This window comes from Anoplopoma fimbria, chromosome 1 (assembly GCF_027596085.1).
Source record: "Anoplopoma fimbria isolate UVic2021 breed Golden Eagle Sablefish chromosome 1, Afim_UVic_2022, whole genome shotgun sequence".
Lineage (NCBI taxonomy): Eukaryota > Metazoa > Chordata > Actinopteri > Perciformes > Anoplopomatidae > Anoplopoma > Anoplopoma fimbria.
Window position 1 is genome coordinate 14869511 of NC_072449.1, and position 22947 is coordinate 14892457.

Here is a 22947-nt window from a genome sequence, read left to right on the forward strand (position 1 = left end):
GTAAGCTCCTTATGAAATCAACCTCAGAGTCCGTAAAAACCAGAGTCACAGTTCATTTTATTATTTGAGTACTAAATTCAGCACAGATAATTGATGGCAACACATTGGACATTCAGAGACACTTGACGGCAGTCTGTTAAGTGTGCTCTGGTCCTGGGTCAGCAGATCAATGATTCATTACATAGCTGCTCACCTCTGTCCTTCAGAACTACAACTGTTTTGTTTCTAAATGACTTTTTGATTGACACAAAGTTGTGAAATTGATCAACCATTTTACATCAAGTAAAGAAAACAATATTTACAAGTTCCAGCTATGAACTGCCTATCACTGTCATACTGGCAACACAAATCACCTGCTGCTAGTTATACAATCAATTTAAGGAAGTGGAAAAGATAATGACACGGTTTTGTCATAATAAACTCATCTGTTGTCTCAGCTTTCTTAATTAGCTAATTATGAGAAGGAAATATGTTTGTAGAAAGTCTGTTCACAGGAAAGTCCAGACATTTCATACACCTCTTAATCTCCAAAAAAGCTCAGTAACATTTACAGTTTGCATTGTACTTGTCTTTATATATATTTGTTGTAGAGACAACACTAGTTGGGCGGCTGTGGCTCAGTGGAGAGCAGGGTCGTCCCCCAATCAGAGGATCGGCGGTTCGATCCCTGGCTCCGGCAGTCCATGTCGATGTGTCCTTGGGCAAGACACTTAACCCCAAATTGCTCCCGCAGGCTGTTCCTGCGGTGTATGTATGTATGTATGTATGTACGTATGTGTATTTAAAATGGCGCCAGAGGTCGGCAGCCTGTCGCAGCAGCTCTCTACCAGCTTTGCTACTTTTGTTTTTTTTCTGCTATTTTTATTCGTTGTTGTTTTTCTTTTTTTTGGTAATTGTATGTTCCTGCTTCAGCGTTTTAGTTGTAGCGTTTTTTGTTTTTTTTCCCACCTTCTCTGCACACAACTGGAACTTTTAATGCTGACCTACACCCGCGACCAGCTTCTGCGCTACCGGAGCGGAGCCGGCGTTCCCTCCGCCCGCATACCCGACGCCATATGGAGACAACCCCGTCGAGGAAAAAGAGCCGGAGTGAGGCTCCGGGAGAGGATGGAGGGGGACAGGAGAGTTAAACCTTTTCTCCCCACGGTCATTATGGGGAATGTGAGGTCCCTCGCTAACAAAGTGGATGAACTGTCAGCATTGGTGAGCAACCAGCGGGCCTACAGGGAGTGTAGTCTGCTCTGCTTCACGGAGACATGGCTGCACGGGAATATACCGGACAGTCTGCTCGAGCTAGCCGGCTTCACGCTGGTTCGGGCGGACAGAGGGAAACAGAGCGGTAAGAAGAGAGGAGGAGGTCTTGCCGTCTTTGTCAACTCTAAATGGTGTAATCCCGGCCATGTCACTGTGAAGGAGTGTATCTGCACTCCCGACATTGAACTCCTGGCGGTGGGTTTGAGACCCTACTATCTACCGCGGGAGTACTCACACGCCATTGTTGTTATTGTTTACATCCCACCATCAGCTGCAGCGAGGAGCGCGAGTGACGTCATCCACCCTGTTACAGCGGGGCTTCAGACTAAACATCCCAACTCACTCATAATGATCAGCGGGGACTTTAACCATGTCTCCCTCTCTCCTGTCCTGACCAACTTCAAACAATATGTCAACATTGCAACGAGAGAGAACAAGATCCTGGACCTCTTTTACGTGAATGTAAAGGGGGCCTACAGCTCCTCTGCCCCCCCCTTGGTGAATCTGACCATAACCTAATAAAACTTGTGGCCACCTACAAGCCACTGGCTATGCAACAGGCAGCCAGCACAAGGACTGTGAAGGTTTGGTCGGAGGACGCCGAGGAGACCCTCCAGGAGTGTTTTCAGGTCACAAACTGGGAACTGTTCCAGGAGGACTACGGGGAGGACATCGAGGGCCTCTCTCGTTGCATCACAGACTACATCCACTTCTGTGAGGACACCATTGTGCCAACAAAGAAGGTCCGCTGCTACCACAACAACAAGCCGTGGATCAGCAAAGAGTTGAAGGGCCTTCTCAACAGGAAGAAGAGGGCCTTCATGGCTAAGGACAGAGGGGAACTTCGGGCTGTTCAGAAGGAGCTGAAGAGAAAGCTGAGAGAGGCTAAGAACAGCTACAGGGAGAAGATTGAGGCTAAGATGGGACAGAACAACACTAAAGAGGTGTGGAATGGGATGAAAATGATGACAGGCTGCAGTCTGCCTTCATCTGGAATACAGGGTGACCTAGCACTCGCATCGGAGCTCAACCTATTCTTCAATAGGTTCGACACTACCCCCACCCCGGTGTGCTCCGATAGTGAGGCTAGGTCTCCACCTAACACCTCTCCCCCATTCACACCTCTGCTGGGGTCTCTGCTCCCCCTCCCATCTACACCTCTGCCACCTCCCCCTCTCCCAGCAGACTGTTAGGACCAGAGGATGCCCCCCTCACCCACTAGCCCTCTTCAGACCAACATCTCCACAGATGTGGACCAGGACAGCCCATCACTCCCCCCATCCCCCCTACAACTGTTCACCCACGGCCAGGAGCTCACAGCTCCCTTCAAACCCCTCACCACCCAGCCCCACCTTCACCACCATCCAGGTACAGCATCAGCTCTCCAGGCTTCAGATGAGTAAAGCCAGTGGACCTGATGACATCAGCCCTAGGTTGCTGAAAGTGTGTGCTGGACAGCTGGCAGCTCCTCTCAGGCACCTCTTCAATCTCTCCCTGAGGTTGAAGAAGGTGCCCACAATCTGGAAGACGTCCTGCATTGTCCCGGTGCCGAAGAAGAGTCGTCCCAGCGGTCTTAACGACTACAGACCTGTGGCCCTGACATCACATGTCATGAAGACCCTGGAGAGACTGGTTCTGCGGCACCTGAGGACCCAGCTTACAGCTTTCCTGGACCCACTACAGTTCGCCTATCTGCCACACATCGGGGTGGAGGACTCCATCATCTACCTGACACACAAGGCCCTCTCTCACCTGGAGAAGCTGGGAAGCACTGTGAGAGTCATGTTCTTTGACTTCTCCAGTGCTTTCAACACCATCCAGCCCTCCCTACTGAGAGAGAAGCTGCTGGAGATGAACCTGCACCCCGACACCACTTCCTGGATCACTGACTACCTCACAGGCCGGCCACAGTACGTCAGGGTGGATGGCTGTGTCTCTGAGTCTGTGATCAGCAACACCGGCGCACCCCAAGGAACTGTACTGGCACCGTTCCTCTTCACTCTCTACACCTCGGACTTCCGCTTCAACTCTGGTTCCTGCCACCTCCAAAAGTTTTCCGATGACTCCTCCATTGTTGGATGTATCACCAGGGACAACGAGGAGGAGTACAGAGGACTGATTGAGAGCTTCATCACATGGTGCAGCAACAACCACCTGAAGCTCAACATCAGCAAGACCAAGGAGCTTGTGGTGGACTACCAGAGGAACAGAAGCCCCCCTGTCCCTGTTTTCATTCAGGGAGGGGAAGTGGAGAGGGTTGAGTCCTACAAGTACCTTGGGGTGCAGATTAACAATAAACTGGACTGGACACACAACACTGACGCCCTCTACAGGAAAGGACAGAGCAGGCTGTTCTTCCTGAGGAGGCTGAGGTCCTTCAATGTGTGCAATAAACTGCTCAAGGCATTCTACCAGTCTGTGGTAGCCAGCGCCCTCTTCTTCGCTGTAGCGTGCTGGGGTGGTGGCATCAGGACTGGAGATGCCAACAAACTCAATAAGCTGGTGAGGAAAGCCAGCTCTGTGGTGGGTCTGGAGCTGGACAGTCTGGAGTCAGTGGGTGAGAGGAGGATGAAGGCCAAACTCGGAGCCATCCTGGACAATCCCTCTCACCCTCTCCATGAGGAACTGTGGCAGCTGGGCAGCTCTTTCAGCCATCGGCTGATTCTGCCAAAGAGCAGGGCGGAGCGCTTCAGACGCTCATTTGTGCCCACTGCCATCAGACTGTACAACAACAGCGGAGACCACAGTCTGTCAACATGCTTATTGTCTGTGTCTGTGTAGTTGAGCTGCTGCAACACTCGAATTTCCCCCATGGGGATCAATAAAGGAATATAATAAGTATGAATGTTAGTTAGGGTCCTGATGTTCAGGTGGCACCTTGCATGGTAGCTCCTGTCATCAGTGTAAGAATGGGTGTGAATGGGTGATTGATTAGTAATGTAAAAAGCGCTTTGAGTGGTCGGAAGACTAGAAAAGCGCTATACAAGTACAGTCCATTTACCATTTACTAGTGGCCATACCTCAAGACTCTGAAACACCACTGGAATGAAGAGGGTCTGAAGGACAGCCCATCAATTTAGAAAGAGTAGTGTTTACTCCCTGCCTTTTAGTTGTTACACTGAGAGGCAGCACAGGGGGCTGATACAAACTGCATGGCTTCCAGTGATGATTATGACTGACCCAGCAGACAGAGGCTCATCCAGTGGGGTGATGTTGTTACATTAATTTACATACTGCTGGTCATGTGTGAACTTTACTGCATTTGTTCGTGGATTTTTTGAGACTCCCAGACATCATCCTATGCACATTTTCAACAGGGAATTATCAGTAACTAATCAGATGTCTCCTCCGTTTCCAACCAATCACATGAGCCCCCCCCAAAGAGGGTTTCCTCTTAAGCAATACACAGGTCGGTAACCTTGCCTGACAAGCTTAAGTTAGCTTTGGAGGGCCAAACATTTGACTTGTGCATCCCAGCTAGGGCTTGAAACAATCAAACATGAGCAGATAAGTGTGTTAGAACAACAAAGGGATACAGGTTACATGTTGAGGGAAAAAAACAGCATCCAGCGTGTTACTATTTGACATTAGCTAAGTTAACAAACTAAAGCTAAGCTAAGAGACATGATCAGCCTGTATTAGTTTGATATATTAGTAAAATGACAGCTGAGCGGGGGCACTTGCCCGGACTGTGAGTAATCACACTGGCTGTCTCTCCAGTGTTCGGGAACGTTGGCTAACGTTAGCATAGCTAGATGTTTGTTGGTCAGATTATTGTCAATCCTCTAACATCGTAGATGGAACCTTCAAACCAGTTACTGTATGGCTTTGTTTGGATTGTTTTGGTATTTTCATACATCATTTTTTACATCCCCAGGGATCTTAAACAGACATTTGAATGCACACTAATACCATGTCCTAGTAAATCCTTGTGTATTGGATTTATATTTGAATCTACCTCAATGTAACAAATTCACATTCTTTGTAAACCATTCAAAAATACTCTTAAAACTGATAATATATATTTATTATTATTATTTTTGCATTTGTTCTAATCTTGTTTTGTAGTCATATACAATTTATCTTAGGTTACCAACTAAATGTTGTGCCTTTATATACTAATTGTGCCAGCTTGAGGTTTACTAAAATCCCTAGCAAGTATAATAATTCAATTATTGATAACAATAAAATTATTAATATCAATAAGAATATTAACACATTAACACCAGCCTGGGATCAGGGATCAAAAACCAAACTATGGATTGAGTGTCAAAATTGGTGTTCACTCACAATGTCAATAGCCAAAGTACTATTCCACATTCATAGTGAACAGTGAAGGTTAGAGTTCGAGCACAGACTATGATATCAGGTAGGTATCAGCCACCGCGTGTAGAATTGGTAAACCGTACAGCCAGACAGCGGCTACCATTATTTATTTTCAATTTTAATCCTCCTTCTGACACCAATGTTGTGAGCTGCATGCAGGTAAAAACTCAGGACAAATCTAGTGAGTGATCATTTTAACATGATTTTGTCAAACTACTGTTTAAAGGGCTTACATAAATGAACTACAGTGGGTACGGAAAGTATTCAGACCCCTTTAAATTTTTCACTCTTTGTTTCATTGCAGCCATTTGCTAAAATGTTTTTTTTTTTTTCGCATTAATGTACACTCAGCAACCCATCTTGACAGAAAAAAACAGAAATGTAGAAATTTTTGCAAATTTATTAAAAAAGAAAAACTGAAATATCACATGGTAAGTATTCAGACCCTTTGCTGTGACACTCATATTTAACTCACATGCTGTCCATTTCTTCTGATCCTCCTTGAGATGGTTCTACTCCTTCATTGGAGTCCAGCTGTGTTTAATTAAACTGATTGGACTTGATTAGGAAAGGCACACACCTGTCTATATAAGACCTTACAGCTCACAGCGCATGTCAGAACAAATGAGAATCATGAGGTCGAAGGAACTGCCCAAGGAGCTCAGAGACAGAATTGTGGCAAGGCACAGATCTGGCCAAGGTTACAAAAGAATTTCTGCAGCACTCAAGGTTCCTAAGAGCACAGTGGCCTCCATAATCCTTAAATGGAAGAAGTATGGGATGACCAGAACTCTTCCTAGACCTGGCCGTCCAGCCAAACTGAGCAATCGTGGGAGAAGAGCCTTGGTGAGAGAGGTAAAGAAGAACCCAAAGATCACTGTGGCTGAGCTCCAGAGATGCAGTAGGGAGATGGGAGAAAGTTCCACAAAGTCAACTATCACTGCAGCCCTCCACCAGTCGGGGCTTTATGGCAGAGTGGCCCGACGGAAGCCTCTCCTCAGTGCAAGACATATGAAAGCCCGCATAGAGTTTGCCAAAAAACACATGGAGGACTCCCAAACTATGAGAAATAAGATTCTCTGGTCTGATGAGACCAAGATTGAACTTTTTGGCGTTAATTCTAAGCGGTATGTGTGGAGAAAACCAGGCACTGCTCATCACCTGCCCAATACAATCCCAACAGTGAAACATGGTGGTGGCAGCATCATGCTATGGGGGTGTTTTTCAGCTGCAGGGACAGGACGACTGGTTGCAATTGAAGGAAAGATGAATGCGGCCAAGTACAGAGATATCCTGGAAGAAAACCTCCTCCAGAGTGCTCAGGACCTCAGACTGGGCCGAAGGTTCACCTTCCAACAAGACAATGACCCGAAGCACACAGCTAAAATAACAAAGGAGTGGCTTCGGAACAAGTCTGTGACCATTCTTGACTGGCCCAGCCAGAGCCCTGACCTAAACCCAATTGAGCATCTCTGGAGAGACCTGAAAATGGCTGTCCACCAACGTTCACCATCCAACCTGACAGAACTGGAGAGGATCTGCAAGGAAGAATGGCAGAGGATCCCCAAATCCAGGTGTGAGAAACTTGTTGCATCATTCCCAAGAAGACTCGTGGCTGTACTAGCTCAAAAGGGTGCTTCTACTCAATACTGAGCAAAGGGTCTGAATACTTATGACCATGTGATATTTCAGTTTTTCTTTTTTAATAAATTTGCAAAAATTTCTACATTTCTGTTTTTTTCTGTCAAGATGGGTTGCTGAGTGTACATTAATGCGAAAAAAAATGGACTTTTTCGATTTTAGCAAATGGCTGCAATGAAACAAAGAGTGAAAAATTTAAAGGGGTCTGAATACTTTCCGTACCCACTGTATATGTACTAAATTTCAGATGTTGAATGAGCGCTAAACTAACCACACAAACATTCAGCAGCAGGGTTTAAAATTCTTGTTTCATTTTGCTGACAGAGGGAATTTGGGTTATCTCTTTATATTAATACACAAACTCAAACAAAGACAAAAAAATCCATGTTTTAAGGAATTAAATTTAATTAAATTTGGCGATCGATTGAGTTCAATTCAATTATATTTTATTTGTATAGCCAAATATCACAAATTTGCCTCAGAGGGCTTTAAAATCTGTACAACATACGACATCCCCATCTTTGAACCCTTGCATTGGAAAAGAAAAAACTCCCCCCCAAAAAAACAATATGAACAAACCCTGCTGTAAAAAAAAAGTATAGATAGGAATGAAACTGGAAACTTTGGTGTATGTCAGTACTACTGAAGCGGAGATATCCCACTCAAAGTCTGAGAAAATTCTCATTTTGAGATATGTATTGTATAATTCCATCCATTTCAGGTGAATATGGAAAAAAGTTTTACTAACTGATGTTATGTTTCATTATACAAATAAGGCATTATCTGATGCAAAGGTATAGTGAATTTAGGAGAAATCTATAGACGCAAATAGGCAAAGTCTTCGACAGGTGTATTTTGGATGTTTTCTTTCCACTTGTTATTGCAGTCAAAATCCTGAAGTTGACTAGTGCATGAAAAATAATGTTTTTGTCTGGGGTGTCTCTGTTTAAAGGAGCTGTATTTAACATTCTGAACGTGAATTACTAAAGGAGTAATGTCTACCTGAGCAGAGAATGAAGTCTCTCCCTCTGTGTGATGTAATCCGAGTTTCTCCTCTCTTTGTTCACACAGCCGGCCGACCCACGTGCTTTTGGTGCGTGTTAGTGCGTGTGAGCGTGGTGCTCAGGTTAACTCTTATATGGCGGTTACAGATGATGGTCCTTACCGACACCATCGTCATGGAATGCCTAGCAACCCACCGGTTCCCCCTAAGGTGACCACTGTGAGCTCTGTCTGCACTTCCCATGTAGTTTGTGCCGCCAACATGTTGAGAGCCGTGGAGAGGCAATCAAAATGCTCCCTATCTCGGATGTTGTACCTTTAAGTCTAGGTGGAATTCTCATCACCCACTCCATGTACCACCATATAAACGTAACTCTTATTATGTTACGGTACTTAGGTCATACTTAGGGCAATCATATATGAACATGCATGTACTTAATTTCAGATGTTGATGTTGTCTAAACACAAGGAATCATATGAGAACATAACGCAACAGAAATAACAGCATCAATTTGGTAACATTCTAATAAAAAACAGCAACTACCTGATCAAAGAAGAAGTAAAGTAGACTGCTCATCCATACTATGCTTGTCACTGTATAGTACAATATTACAATAGTACACTAGTACAGGAATTATTTTGGTCAGTACCAAACATGTGTTCTATTCCATAACCAGCTTGATGAATTTGGTGATGGCACATATTCACATCACTGCAGACTTGAATACAAAGTATTTTTCACACAAATACACGCACACACACACACACACACACACACACACACACACACACACACACACACACTATGTCCTCACCTCTAAAACGTGTTCTGTTTGTTGTTCACGGTCCAGTCTCCTGGAGGTTGTGGTGATCAGACCTGAAACACAAGACAGCAGAGAAAACAATTAAAAAAACAAAATAAACAAACACACAACACACACACACTGTGGTGCCAGTACGCCAAATGACATCGCAATTAGTTGTAGGTGTCAGACACGATGGCTTATTCAAATTACATGGAATGAGAAGGGGAGAGGAAGAGAGAGAGAGGGAACAACAGATAGAGTTATTAGTGATTATTATGTGTTTTGAATGTTAATACTGCTATGGCTATGCTGTTGGGTTAGCTTGCTGCTTGAATAATAAAGATTTAAAAAAGAGATGAGTCCTTTAGATCTTGCATTGGTTAAAATCATGGTATCAGTATCATACACTTGGATGCTAACATCTGAACATACTTCAGGAAGATCATTAATATATATATATACAAAATAAGATTGGCCCTTAAGTAGAATCTCTGCTTCATTTACCTCAAATGATGCTCATTTAACCAGGGTGGATTATATGTTTTACCTTTTGCAAAATTCCTTTTTAGTTTCACTGATCAGCAGAACATCATTCCAGACGGAGTGCTTTCATTTATCCTCAAATGGACTGGCTTAATTTGTGGTATATCATGAAAAAAACATTTACCCTTTAGTCTTTGTTTGGTCAGTTTCTTTCAATTAAGATTACAATCTGACATACCATGTTAATTTCATGATGAGTGATTGAAATTTTGGTGTGGACTTTGAGTTTGGCCGTTTGGATCAGGTGCTTTTGCTTTGCAACATGGTCGGAAAAGTTATTTTCTAGAAGATCCTGACCCTTAAGGTAATCCATGCTGTGACACAGAGAACACACTAAAATAAATGCTTTGGAGAAGAATAAATGAACCCATGAAATTGTAACATCTGTCTTATAATTCTGCAAATGAAAGGCTGGTGTTTTTTTTCTCAGTTAACTTGTATTTGTTATGCTAACTGATTGACAGCTGCTCACTTTGGAGTAAAGGCACAAAGAGTAGGATTTTTCTTGTAAAGACTCTTATAAAAGAATCCCTCTCAGTCATCATTTTTATTTTGCTGTGTTCAGGTCGTTTTTTGTGGGGACAGAATCTGGGGTTGGCATCTTTGCTTTCCTCCTCAGGGGTCAGCAAATGATTTGTCTCACTTTTCAGCTGTCGGAACATTCAGAAAAATAAATACGTAACTTTCAATTTGAAGATCGTGACAGGAGTAGTGGAGAATATAGATAAAAGAATGGAGAGAATGACAAGAGTCAAGAGGAGGAAAGGAGTGGAGGGAAGAGTGCAGAGATGGATTGCTGACTGGAGAGGACCACATTAAACACAGTGCTACAGGATTTTTCCTGCACACATTCTTGGCACGTTTCAAAGAGAGTTTAGCCAACACCTAGGGTCACCAGCAGCTAATTGATAAGAAATGAGAATTCAATTAATAATACAAATTCTCTCCAAATACCTTTAAGAAATGTAATAACCGTCACTACAGGTTACTATAAAACAGCACAAAATGACAAGTGCCAACATAAGCCACTATGTTCTGACTGTCAAATTACACACATATAACAGTTAACTTAGAATACACTATAGCTGTGTCCCAATCCAGCGGCTGCATCCTTCGGAGGCTGCATTTGTAGACCGATTACATCACAGCAGCCGCGACGGGGCTGTCCCATTTCAAAGACTCCTTCTAATGCGGCCGACAAATGCAGCCTACTTTTCCCAGATTCGGAGGATACAACTGATGGATCCTTCACGGCCCAACATATCCCAAGATGCATTGCGTGCCGGTGAAGTTGATTTTTTATTTTTTTAATGACATGGCGACTAGTGGACCAGCAACGGGAGAATTCACATTTAAATATAATTATTGGGTTTTAACTCATGTGGATATTTACAGATACAAGTATTAAAACTAAAAACAAGGGACCTGATCAGATCACACTCATGTTAAAATGATCGGTTAATTTACGTGACGCTATTCACTAACCAGCTGACGCTACCGAGAGCCGCTGCGCTATTTACAGCAGCTCGTCCATTTTAATATTTTAACTTTTTTATACTCTTTTATGACAAGCACAGTTGGTTGCTAGGAGACGGGAGCGGCAAAAGGGTGGGGGCGCGAAAAGCTGGTGATGTAAACAGGAAATCATTTGTGGACCAGACCGTCTCATTTCGGGGACCGCTCGGTCCAGCCTTCACGGTATTCAAAGGACCCGGCCGACGTAGACCGTGAAGGCCGGGTCCTCCGAAGGCTGCAGCCGCTGGATTGGGACACAGCTTATGAACTAGAACCTTGGCAGGCATGATGGGAAATATGGGCCGTCCTTATCACTACAACACTACACATCACGGTGGTGCGGAGACGAGCGGTGTCTGCTGGGTAGCTATTTAGTTTGTGAAGACCTTGAAAAAGTTCATAAACAATGACCCCATCATTTTCTCTTCCCCATTGAACTCTAATATAATCATGAGCCTTTCAACCGGCATGTCAGTCACGCTCATCACATGTGGTACTGTGTTAGCGATGTAGCTAGCCAATTATAGTTGTGAGAACAGTCAGCCCCACTGTGTGTCGCTGGTGCTATTTGCCTGACTTCCATCAAGATAGTGTCTGCACCATCACCGGATCACGGATACATGCCATTCACAAACAGATACAGAGGCCAATCGCTACCTGCTGAGGTCAAATTTTCTCTTTTTGTCTTGTTTCTTTTTTCTTTTCTGAGCACTTTTGACATTTTTTTAATTATTTATAGTTATTATAATACAGTTTGGAGTAAAGTTTACTTTTTCAGTGCACTAAAGTCATTTTGGCCAATAAACTATAAAGTATCCTGTCATGTGAAGTCAGTCCCAAAGGAATATCCACTAACACATTAATGCAATCTTAACAATCAGAGAAAAACACTATTGATTAATGACAACTTTTATGCTCTATTAGACATCAGACTGACATGCTAACAAGCCAGAAGCATCTGACTCCAGTTCCTGCATCTGTAAGTGCCAATTTATTAGCTTTTACAAGGAAGAGGAAGTGACAGCACTTAACTACACAACACATCACACACATACACAGTGTGTGGGTCTATTCACTACTGTCTCTCTGTATGCACCCAGCTGTTGTGTCACAGCATCAAAGTCACATATCAGAATACATCAGCAGTGTATGAATGGGTGTGAATGTTAGATAGTCCTGATGGGCAGGTGGAACCTTGAATGGTAGCCCCTGTGAGCATTGTATGAATGGGTGTGAATGGGTGAGTGATGACATGTAGTGTTAAAGCGCTTTGAGTGGTTGGAAGTCTAGAAAAGTGCTATACAAGTAAAGTCCATTTACCATTTACACATACAAAAACCCAAAACGTCACACACTGAATGTTTACATTCACACAATGTAATAACATACACTAATAAACACATGAAGACCGTAAGACACCAGAGCATGTTATTACAGTAACACCCACACACAGAGACAAAGACATGCTTGCACTTCTATATTTAGAGGCTGAAGAAAAGATAACAGAATTAGAGTGAACTCACACACAATTCATTCCCCTCACCAAACACACACACACACACACACACACACACACACACACACACACACACACACACACACACACACACACACACACACACACACACACACACACACACACACACACACACACACACACCATCTGTTGTGAAATGCCCCCCCCCCCCCCTACTGAAAGAAACCTAATTAAGAAAACCCAACAACATTCTGTTATCATCATGTTGCATCATTGCATGTTATGAGTGTGTGGTTTTCAGCAGCTGTCCCGTCTGCATTAGCATGTCACTAGCTGGAGTCAATTAGAATCAACACTAATTAGGAGACGTACATGTTTGATTAGTACAAGCCAACATGTGTGTGCCCCGTTAGACTCTTTACTAGGCTGACCCGAAGCTTTGACCTTAGCCATAGTAATCAACATCCAGGTCAGTATTTGAATGAAGCATTTTTATTTTTTTATTATTATAATATTATTATACTATACCTGCATTACCCCAAAACTCACTTCATGACATCAATAATAGTAATCCCACATTATTCATTACGCATCCAAATTAAAGGTGAAGGCTGCCATTCTAATCCAATAGGCCTTCGCTTCTTCAAACTATCAAATGAGTCATGTTGTCAAAATGTTAGAATTCTGAAAAATGCTCTCAAAACATTAAATCATGCCAAAGTTTCCTGAGATCCAAGATGCAAACCCAAAGTTCTGTTAGTGGGCCTTATATTAGAAGACAGGTGGACATCAAATAATGAATCTGTATGTTAATATGGGTAATAGCTAAGTGTATTTATGTAGACTCTTTATCAGCTCTGATCATGTAGTGCATGCAGCTAACCCAGCAAACATTTTCAGTTATCTAATGTTGCATTATGAGGCTGAAATAAATGGTCTTTGTTTAAAAAAACTTTTCACCTGTACATTATTAGAAAAAAGTCACTGTGAAGTGACATTAGATAAATAAAACATTTAAAATGTAAGCTGGTATGTAAAGGAATAAAAAAAAGAGACAGCACGTTGTGACAGGATTTAGTTAGTTCAGAAGAAGACAAGCGGGGACAAAGAGATGACAGAGTGGTGATGAAGAGGGAATACCCAAATATATGGGAACACAAATCTCACACAATGGAACACATCACTCACTGTATGTGTGTGTGTGTGTGTGTGTGTGTGTGTGTGTGTGTGTGTGTGTGTGTGTGTGTGTGTGTGTGTGTGTGTGTGTGTGTGTGTGTGTGCGTGTGTTTGCGTTGATTACCATATAGACAGGATTACTGAGGCCTATGTGATGAATTAAGTGCTGAAGGCTTCCAAAAACTATTTACTTACAGAGTAAACATACACAGAAAGAGGAGGCGGGTTGACAGCAGAGGATTATAAAGGTCAATGACACAAAGTGATGGCCCCACTGACTCAATTCACTGTCTCCACTGTCTGCTGTACACGGTCATGATGTCTGGGATGTTTGGGATTCACCTTGTATGAAAGTGTGAAGCCTTCAGGAAGAGCTGAGGTTCTGCCATGATCACTCTGCTTCTGAAGAAACCTTTTTTTAAAGAAAGTCTTTTTCAGGGTTCTTTGTAAGATTAAGGTTCCCTCGCCCCTCTAGGTACAGCCCTTTATGTGAAAGAGAGATCCAGGTGGAATCTTTATGAAAGGTTTGAACAGGAACTAACAGGGTTCTCCTATGGAGACAAGCTGATGAATATATATATAGTTCTAATTAGCACCTTTATTTCCTTGAATGTAGAATATATATAAATGTCCCAGCCAGGAATTCCAGTGAGCTTACATGTTGATCAAGGTTCATTTTCTGTCTCCTGTAGTTCAAGAAGCACAAGACCATCCTTTGGGAAATCAGGAAATTCTGCCATCCCACAGTTCTTTGCTCTACCACAGATTGACAGCCCTGGCACCCTAAGCTCTTTCTTCTTCAACTAGCTCAGAAATGATTATTATGATGCACATTATGATGCACAAGACATCAATAATATTTCTATTTTATAGAATAGTGTATATTCACTAGCCTCTATCACTAGGAAACCAGGTTACTGGGAGAAAATGAATTATGAAGGAAAGCAGACCATGTGGTCACATCGTGTGCACATAGTTCCTAATATCCTATAAAAATCTGTGATCAACAGGTTAGTCACCAGATTTCTCACCTCCCCGCAGCGGCATGGAGACCTGGTTATGTGTATACATGGCCAATACTGAGCTTTTTCTCCATCAGAAATGTAGCCGAGGACAACAGGGTTCTCTAATGCCCTGCCCGGATTGTAGAAAGCAGGTTCTGGTATGTTTATGAAGTTATATTACTGCAGAATGCCGACTGTAAACCAGTTACCATGAATTCACTTGATGAACAATATATATCATACTGTCAGACGCAGTATGTAATACCATTATTTTGCTTCTTAAGTCATCCTTGAGAGCACAATGAGAAAAAACAATATTATAGAATCATACCAAAATAATCCCACTCACCATCACTTATGACCCAATACAATGTGTGGCCATGTCTGTATCTGAGAGACCCTGCCCTCTGCATGTTTTTATTTTATTTTGCTGTGTTCAGGTAGTTTCTGGGCGCAAACCTCTATAAAAACTTAGCCATGACATGACAGATTGTAGGAACGCATTCAACATGAAACCATAACAATGGTCGACAATGCAAATCTAGCAAGGCGCAACGCCAAGCGGACGATGCTGGTTCTGTGAATCTGCAGTTGGCTTTCACCAGCTGGAGAAGATGGGCCAACTTTGAATGTTGTGTTTACAAACCACAACCAACAAATCCCACTGATTGTGTCTTAATAAAAGGGGGGAACCTATAAGGGGTTTTACATGCTGAAGACCTGCTAATGCTTTGCTAAAACAGATTGTTGCTCCTTCAAGGAATAGCTCATAGTGGAGTGCGTGTGCATGGGGAGAGTGTGTTTGAGCGAGAGAGATTGACATTTAATCATTCACTCAGTAGTAAAACTGTGATTGTAGCAATGAATGTACAACTTCAGCTACAGTTTGTCAGTTAACAAATGATAAGCTTCTGTAGGTTCAAACCAAGTATCTATATCATGCTTGCCAACTGCTGAGTAAAGTAAAGGTTCATCCCGACGTTAGCAACAGCCTGGGCCCTGGAGCAGAAATCACAGTAAATTAAAAGGAAGATTAGTGGATTTAATCCCTTATCTCTAACCATCCCAGCCAGGTTTATTTTTTATTTTTTGTCAACACAGCAACACGGTCACTTAGATTGAAAATGTCATCTTCCATGTTAGCTCCTTTGACCCCACACTCAATCTAAAAGAGGAACAATTCAAAATCTTGAATCAGGCGTTTGTCAGCATTCTACTCAACCTTGACACTGGCTTTTCACCCACACAGACATACACACACCATTACTCACCAGTTCGGGTGTTGATGGTGAAGAAGTTCTGTGGATTTCCGCTGATGATGCGGTAGTTGAGCCTGTCAGCGGCTGCGGAGGGCGTGGCATCAGGGTCCTGGGCCTGGATCTGGATCACAGAAACATCCCGTGGAGAGTTCTCGGGCACTGAGGGCCGGTACAGCGGCTCTGAGGTCAGCGGGGCGTTATCATTAACATCCTCCACCTGGATGAACACCTCAATAGTAGCAAACTGGGGAACCACGCCGTGGTCGCTGGCATACACTGTTAGCCAATAAGAGTCCTTGGTCTCGCGGTCCAACATATCCGTAGTGTAGATCACCCCTGGTGGAGGAAGAGACAATGATATCGATTACTTTCTGTTTATTGAACTCATTTAATAGAGTAAGGAACTGACTGTACTGTACACACCCTTGTTTCTATGGTTGTGCTCACAGCCAATCACTGCATGCGTTCTTTGATTAAATGCAACATATGATTGGCTCGCTACTGCAGCAGATACGACAAATACAGCCAGTTCTGAATACAGAGAGCCGGCAGTACTGAACATACTGAGCCGGCAGCTAGCAGTTAATGCTGCTAATAGCGCTAACGACAATAGAATTAAATAATTCAAAATGATCAAGATACAATGTTGATAACAAAAAATGTATATCAAAATGCTAATAGATCAGTTATAAATAATAATACTGCAAAAAGCTACATAAAAGCCAGACAAAAAACATGGGGTTTAATTTTATCTTTAAAAATCACATTTTCAGCTCCTCTCAGATTCCCTGGAACCGTAATGGACTGTACTTGTAAAGCTCTTTTCTATTCTTCTGACTTCTTAAACAATCGCTTTAACACTACATGTCATCATTCACCCATTATCACCCATTCATACACTGATGACAGGGGCTACCATGCAAGGTGCCATCTGCCCATCAGGACTGTAACTAATCATACATACTCATTCATACACCGATGGACAGCCTTCAGCAATTTGGGGTTAAGTGTCTTGCCCTAGGGCGCATCGACATGGATCAAACCGACGATCTTTTGATTGGATACGACCCGCTCTACCTCTGAGCCACAGCTGGAAGGCTGGAAGGCTGTGGCATGGAGCATAATGACTCTGAGTGGTTTATTACTATCTTCAAATATAATTTCTTTCCATGTGGAATTTTCATGGGCTTTCACATAAAGGCTGCTGGCTAATGCTAACACACCCACACACACAAACAGGTATCTCTAGCATATAAGTGTGAAGCTTTTAGTCACTCCATTTGCCTCCATGCTTTAGTGGAGAAGCTCATAAGATATTAAGTTTTAGAGTGTTGCTGCTGCAGATTCCAGGATGCCTCTGGAGAAATTAAGGCAAACCCAACAGTACTGTCACTGCTACTGACTCCTGCCTGGAATAAACACGTGTGTTGGCAACCAGATTTATAGAGTTCAGCAGTGGTGGGGAGTAACGTCAAGTACTTAAAGAGCTTTTGAAGAGTAACTTCTCTCTAAATCCATGTTTTTGACCTTTTGACCTTTGTGAACCAAGATACTGTGTTAAAGACATAAAAAGACTCACGGTTTACTTACTTAGCTATTCCCAAAGCTTTCAGCCATATCCCCCAACCCTCTTCATATATGCTGCAGTGCGATACACACATTACATTACAACATGTTCAGAATGTCCTTGTGTATGTACTTCATATAGACTGACAATATACACACATGAAACCAACTATGTAAATAGAGTAGCCTAATGCTCACACAATTATGAATCAGATCATGTTATTAAAGAGAATCTGACCTGTGTACAGAGCATACAGTTGGTTGTACAGCTCTGGCCTTTATAGCTACATGAAGAGCTGCAACCATTATACAAATACTAAAAACAAGTCCTTGTTCAATCCCTCATGGGGAACATTCACCTAATCCTTTATAATAACCATCATTGATAAAAGGTGAATTGATAACAATCAATTCAACTTTAGTTAATAGTTGGGCTGCATGCTGGTGTGGTGGTTAGCACTGTGGCCTCACAGCAGGAGGATCCAGCATTCTAAACCGGGCTGGATGGCCCTTCTCTGTGGAGACTACATGCTCTCCCCACGTTCTCTGTCTTCCTCCCACTGTCCAAAGACATGCAGCTTCAGTTAATCGATGAAGATGTAGATGTAGATGTGAGTGTGAATGGTTGTCTGTCTCTATGTGTCAGTCCTGTGATGGTCTGGAGACCTGTCCAGGTGAACCCTGCCTGCTTGTGATTAAAAATGGTGATACTTAAAGTGTCATTTTAAGTTAAACTAAATAACCTATTGCAAAAACTGCACTTGTCTGTGTGTCTGTCTCTGTGTGTGTGTGTTAAAGCATTGTAATTAAATATAGTATAGTATAGTACAAATATGTGGAGTGAAACTTATAAACTGAATTATTTGTTCTTAATATTTATATCTTACTGCTGTTTTGCACATTGCTGTATTTCACCCAGCAGGTATGAACGTTTTATGTGTTTGTAATCTGTGGGATGTAAAACTCTGATGTTGGCAGCTAGTCAAAAAGTGTGGCTCCGTCAATATGAAAATGATTCTCCACCATGGAGGCGGCTGTTGTTCCCCATGTGAAACCAGAAATCAACGTTGATTTATTCGCCATGTAACTTCCGTATTTCAGTTACGCCGAAATATCTGTCTAACCCCCGGCTCTGGGCTGTTCAAAACCTTTATATCACATTTTTTATGTGTACATTGAGTTTATGATGTCATAAGGTTTTCATCCCCAACACCACGTTCCAACAGCAGCCTTCACACAGCAGACCCAAGCCTTTTTTTAAATCAACAAGAGTTTCAGTATAGCGAGGTTGAATACGAGGTCTGTGACTTTTGTCATTTCATTTAGGATGCCGTCGCCGCCACAGGCCCTCATGATCTCCAGTGTTTTATTAGTGTACTTGGAGAACTACTGAGTTCTGATGATTGATCCTCGTGTTTGGTTGTTCCAATTTACACAGAGCTGGTTTGTTTTCCTAGATACCTCAACAGCATGTATCTGATTTCTAACATGCTGGTCACTTTTTCCTTTTCTCTATATTTATACAAGTTTAATGTTTCAACATAATGAAGAGGAATGTTCTGGGTGTCTGGGTCTTTATGGTTTTGGTTTTATAGGTTCCTCAATTGCTTTCTGAGTTTTTTACATCATTGTGTAACAATCTGTCATTATTGTTTTGGGCTTTTCTATGTGAGATGTTTAGTCTTGATTAAGAGGCTGAGTTTAAATATGTTATTTAGGCTTTCTACTGCCCTGTTTACAGCTTCACTGTTGGCCTAAAAGAGATTGGACTTTTGGTCTAAAAGCATTTTAGTAGTTTCTATGCTGCTTTGCTTTCCTTCCGTCTGTAGCCTTTTTAATAGTATGTGCTTTAGTGCTTCATGATTGGATGATGGTCTGTTCAGGTGGACTGTGGTTTTGCTGTGGTCTGGCTGTTGAGAGACATCAGGCTGAGGTCAGTGATGAGCTACCCTGCTGTCCTGTTACCCAGATACGAGCCCGCTCTAGGCCCATTGGAGACTAGGTTCAGGCCCAGTGAAGGACGCAGTTGTAAGAGCTGTGACCCATGTTTGTTAATTGCTTTGTCGTAGGTCTCTGTCTGGGGGGTCAGACTACAATGTGGCCTCTCTCTCTGTGCATCTCTCTCCATTTCTGATACACATGCACTCACATGAAGGTAAACTGCAGGATATGTTCTCACACACACACACACACACACACACACACACACACACACACACACACACACACACACACACACACACACACACACACACACACACACACACACACACACACACACACACACACACACACAGTCAGTCAGTGCTTCAATGTTTTCGTCCTGTGGGACATTAGCATGTTCAAGGTTAGCAGTAATTCATTCAGAGTTGTCCTGTGCTGTGTTCTCTCTGGCTCAGTGTCCATTTGTCTCTGCCTCCCTCTGGCCTGTTGACTGTACTACAATTACCAGCTATGGACCATGCTGCAGCAGCGCCTCAAACAACCTAAGCTCCTGCTTACAAGCCTGCTCTCCAATTAGAGTGTGGAATTAACTACAAATGCCACAGGAGTACTAGACACAGTGGAGAGCAGGGAGCAACCGTCTGCATGGCTGTCCAATGAGCTTCCTCTCAGCACAGAGACCAAACACTGCTGCAGCAACACAGAATGGAGATACAGGGAGTATGTTATAGTGGTGTCATTCATATCCACACACACCAAGTGTCTGACTTTGTCCTCAATACAAACAAGCACACTGCAATTGAGATGCAGATCACTCAATATCACTATGTAAGAGTAAACATGTCGGATGATATTAACATGTTAACATCAACAGGTCTTGCAATCTGGTAAAACACGGGTAAATAGTTTTATATCTATGGGGTCCCTGTACACAATGCTTATGATGTTGATTGAATTATGACACATTCAATTATTTAAGGTTTCACCTAAAGCTGCTCTGTGACAAGACCCTAAACCAGTGATGTTGCCATAGAATCCCTGAGATGTGAATGCAGCAGACCTGCAATAGTTGAAGTTAGAAAACTTTTCATTAGAGGTGGCCAGCTCAAGAAGCATCACTTCATCGTGTACAGGGGGCTTTGAAGCAGAAGTGAGTCCTTCAAAATGACACATTGAGACCAAAAAATTAGAAGACCTCAGTCTTCTTCAGCCCTCATTCCTGCTGCCTGACTGGCCTGAAGGCCTGTGGGTATCTGGGGAAGTGCATTTCAACAAGCCAGTTGAAGTGAGTCTCAGGATTAATTGGGAATTAGGGGAAGATTAATTAAGGCAGTGATTAACATTTGCACTAATCCAAGGGAGTGGAGGCCCCTTGTAATTCGCTAGGAAGGCACTCACTGTCTTTTATTGCTGCCTGCTGCATGCCGACTAAAGCTGGAGGCAAATGCATCCATGTGCAGTATTGTTGTGTTGGTGTGTGTGTGTGTGTGTGTGTGTGTGTGTGTGTGTGTGTGTGTGTGTGTGTGTGTGTGTGTGTGTGTGTGTGTGTGTGTGTGTGTATATGTGTGGGAGAGCATTCAGAAGGACAACTAGAATCTAGTGTCTGTGTGCTTCGTACCAGCCAAGCACAACTACTGAAAGTGTTTCTTCTGCTTCACTATTCCTCTTCCGCTGTTCATGTTTTAACGTACATAACTACAGTGGACTGTGGTGTAGTGATGAAGCCCAAAGTACTTGTTCACAAACGTCACTCTATCTGTACTAGCTGTTACAATTCAGAACCATACCAGGGTCACAAAGCCTCCTGTTGGTGCCTCTAACCCAAAGTCAGCCACCCACTGCGGTTATGCAGTGGTTTGTAGGGCTACAACATGCAAATACCAGTTTGATCTTTGAAGGAAACGGACACAATAGTGATTTCAAGTGGAATACATTGTCGTTCTCATAGCCTTTCTATGCAAATGACGGACAATGGACTACCCTTGAGGACACCTTTGTTTAGAGGGTTATCTGACTGGCTGACTTGCTTCACCTGCAGCAAAACTGTAGGGGATGTTGAAAACCATCAACTGCGCCAATCCTCTAAACACTGTGAACACAGTGAGGATGGTCCATAGGTGAAGAAAAAGAGGTTGATCAAATCATTTTAAACTTTCTTGCATGCCAACATTGAAATATTCAAAAGACACTTCAGATTTCTTTTAGAATGGACAGGTCAATGCATTTTTATCTTTCATGGTTTGAAAGTACATTGGAAGGCCATTTTTAAGCAGGACATCTTGAGACAATTTGTTGTAATACTATTGGAAGCCAAGTTCTAGGTGGGGCAGCCCCCTTTAGATACTTATATTCAGGCAGAAAGGATCAGTTGTGTTTTTTAGCGTAGAATGACAAAGATCTTAAAACTTGATGAAAAGAGTACCAGGATTAACATAATTCTAACCTCAGTCAGCCAGGGCTCTGAGCCTATAAGTGAACCTTTTCTCCAGGGCATCTAGTGGCCAAAGACATGATTACATCCCTTATACTACTGTTTCTGCTCTCTCTTTCAGGTGCTATATAATTCATATTTGAGATTTCCACCCATGTGCCTTGGTGTTCAGCCTTAGCTGACCCGACAGTGTGGATCGTGGGCCCTTTGATTGGCCCAGCTGACTAGCCATCTTTGTCTCACCTTTTAACAACCTTGGCGTTTCAGCAGACGTGTTAACTTACTGTCCTTCACCACAGGAATTGTCTTCATCACTATACTCTGCTGAACAGGTCAAACTAAGCCTTTTTATTCTGAAAGTTTCAACCTCCCCACACTGCTTCCCTGTCAGCAAGAAAACAATTCCCATTGGAGACAGGAAATGAAAAGTGAGTGGGTAAGTTAGAGCACAGAGAAAGTGGCAGATCTAAGAGTGAGACAGAATGTAGAGGTTGGGCTTGGTCTGAAGTCAGCATATTCACCTCCAGAGATTATTGTTTCAGTCCACAGAACTGTAAACTCAGAGATTGAAAAGTATGCAAACCCTCAATACAATACACCACAAAGTCAGAGACGTGGCTGATCCCACAGCAAACAGCTACATATGTTCACCCCTGGAAATGACAATGGAAGAAGAATTCACCCATTACAGGTCCTCCAAAGACAGAGAGATAGTCAGCTTCAAACAGGAGCTGTGGCTATGAACGATACACATTTTGCTCACAGAGCTGGTTTTCCCTTGGCAGGGTAGAAGTCTGCTTTCTACCCCACCAAGGAGACTCTCAGTCGTGACCAACATGACTATGAGTCTCCAGGCGTGTATACTCAACATAGTATGAAAATGACCTAATTACGGCGAAGTGATTGGGGCGCTTTGTGGTAGACCACTGATTTTTTGTAACTGGATGCGCGTTCTTCAGATTTGACTGTCACAAATAGTTCACTGATATAAGCACTATTAACA

At 42.8% G+C, this 22947-nt stretch overlaps 1 protein-coding gene across 2 annotated transcripts in view; it reads right to left on the bottom strand.

The window, feature by feature from the left end:
• Positions 1-22947, bottom strand: part of fat3a (FAT atypical cadherin 3a) — a 91833-nt gene that overhangs the window by 51842 nt on the left and 17044 nt on the right. For both annotated transcript variants that reach the window (XM_054601972.1, XM_054601966.1), the window contains exons 2-3: positions 16016-16339; positions 9039-9100 (exon numbers count right to left, since the gene is read on the bottom strand). In XM_054601972.1, the coding sequence (XP_054457947.1) occupies positions 9039-9100; positions 16016-16339 (386 nt within the window). The remainder of the gene's footprint in view (positions 1-9038; positions 9101-16015; positions 16340-22947) is intronic.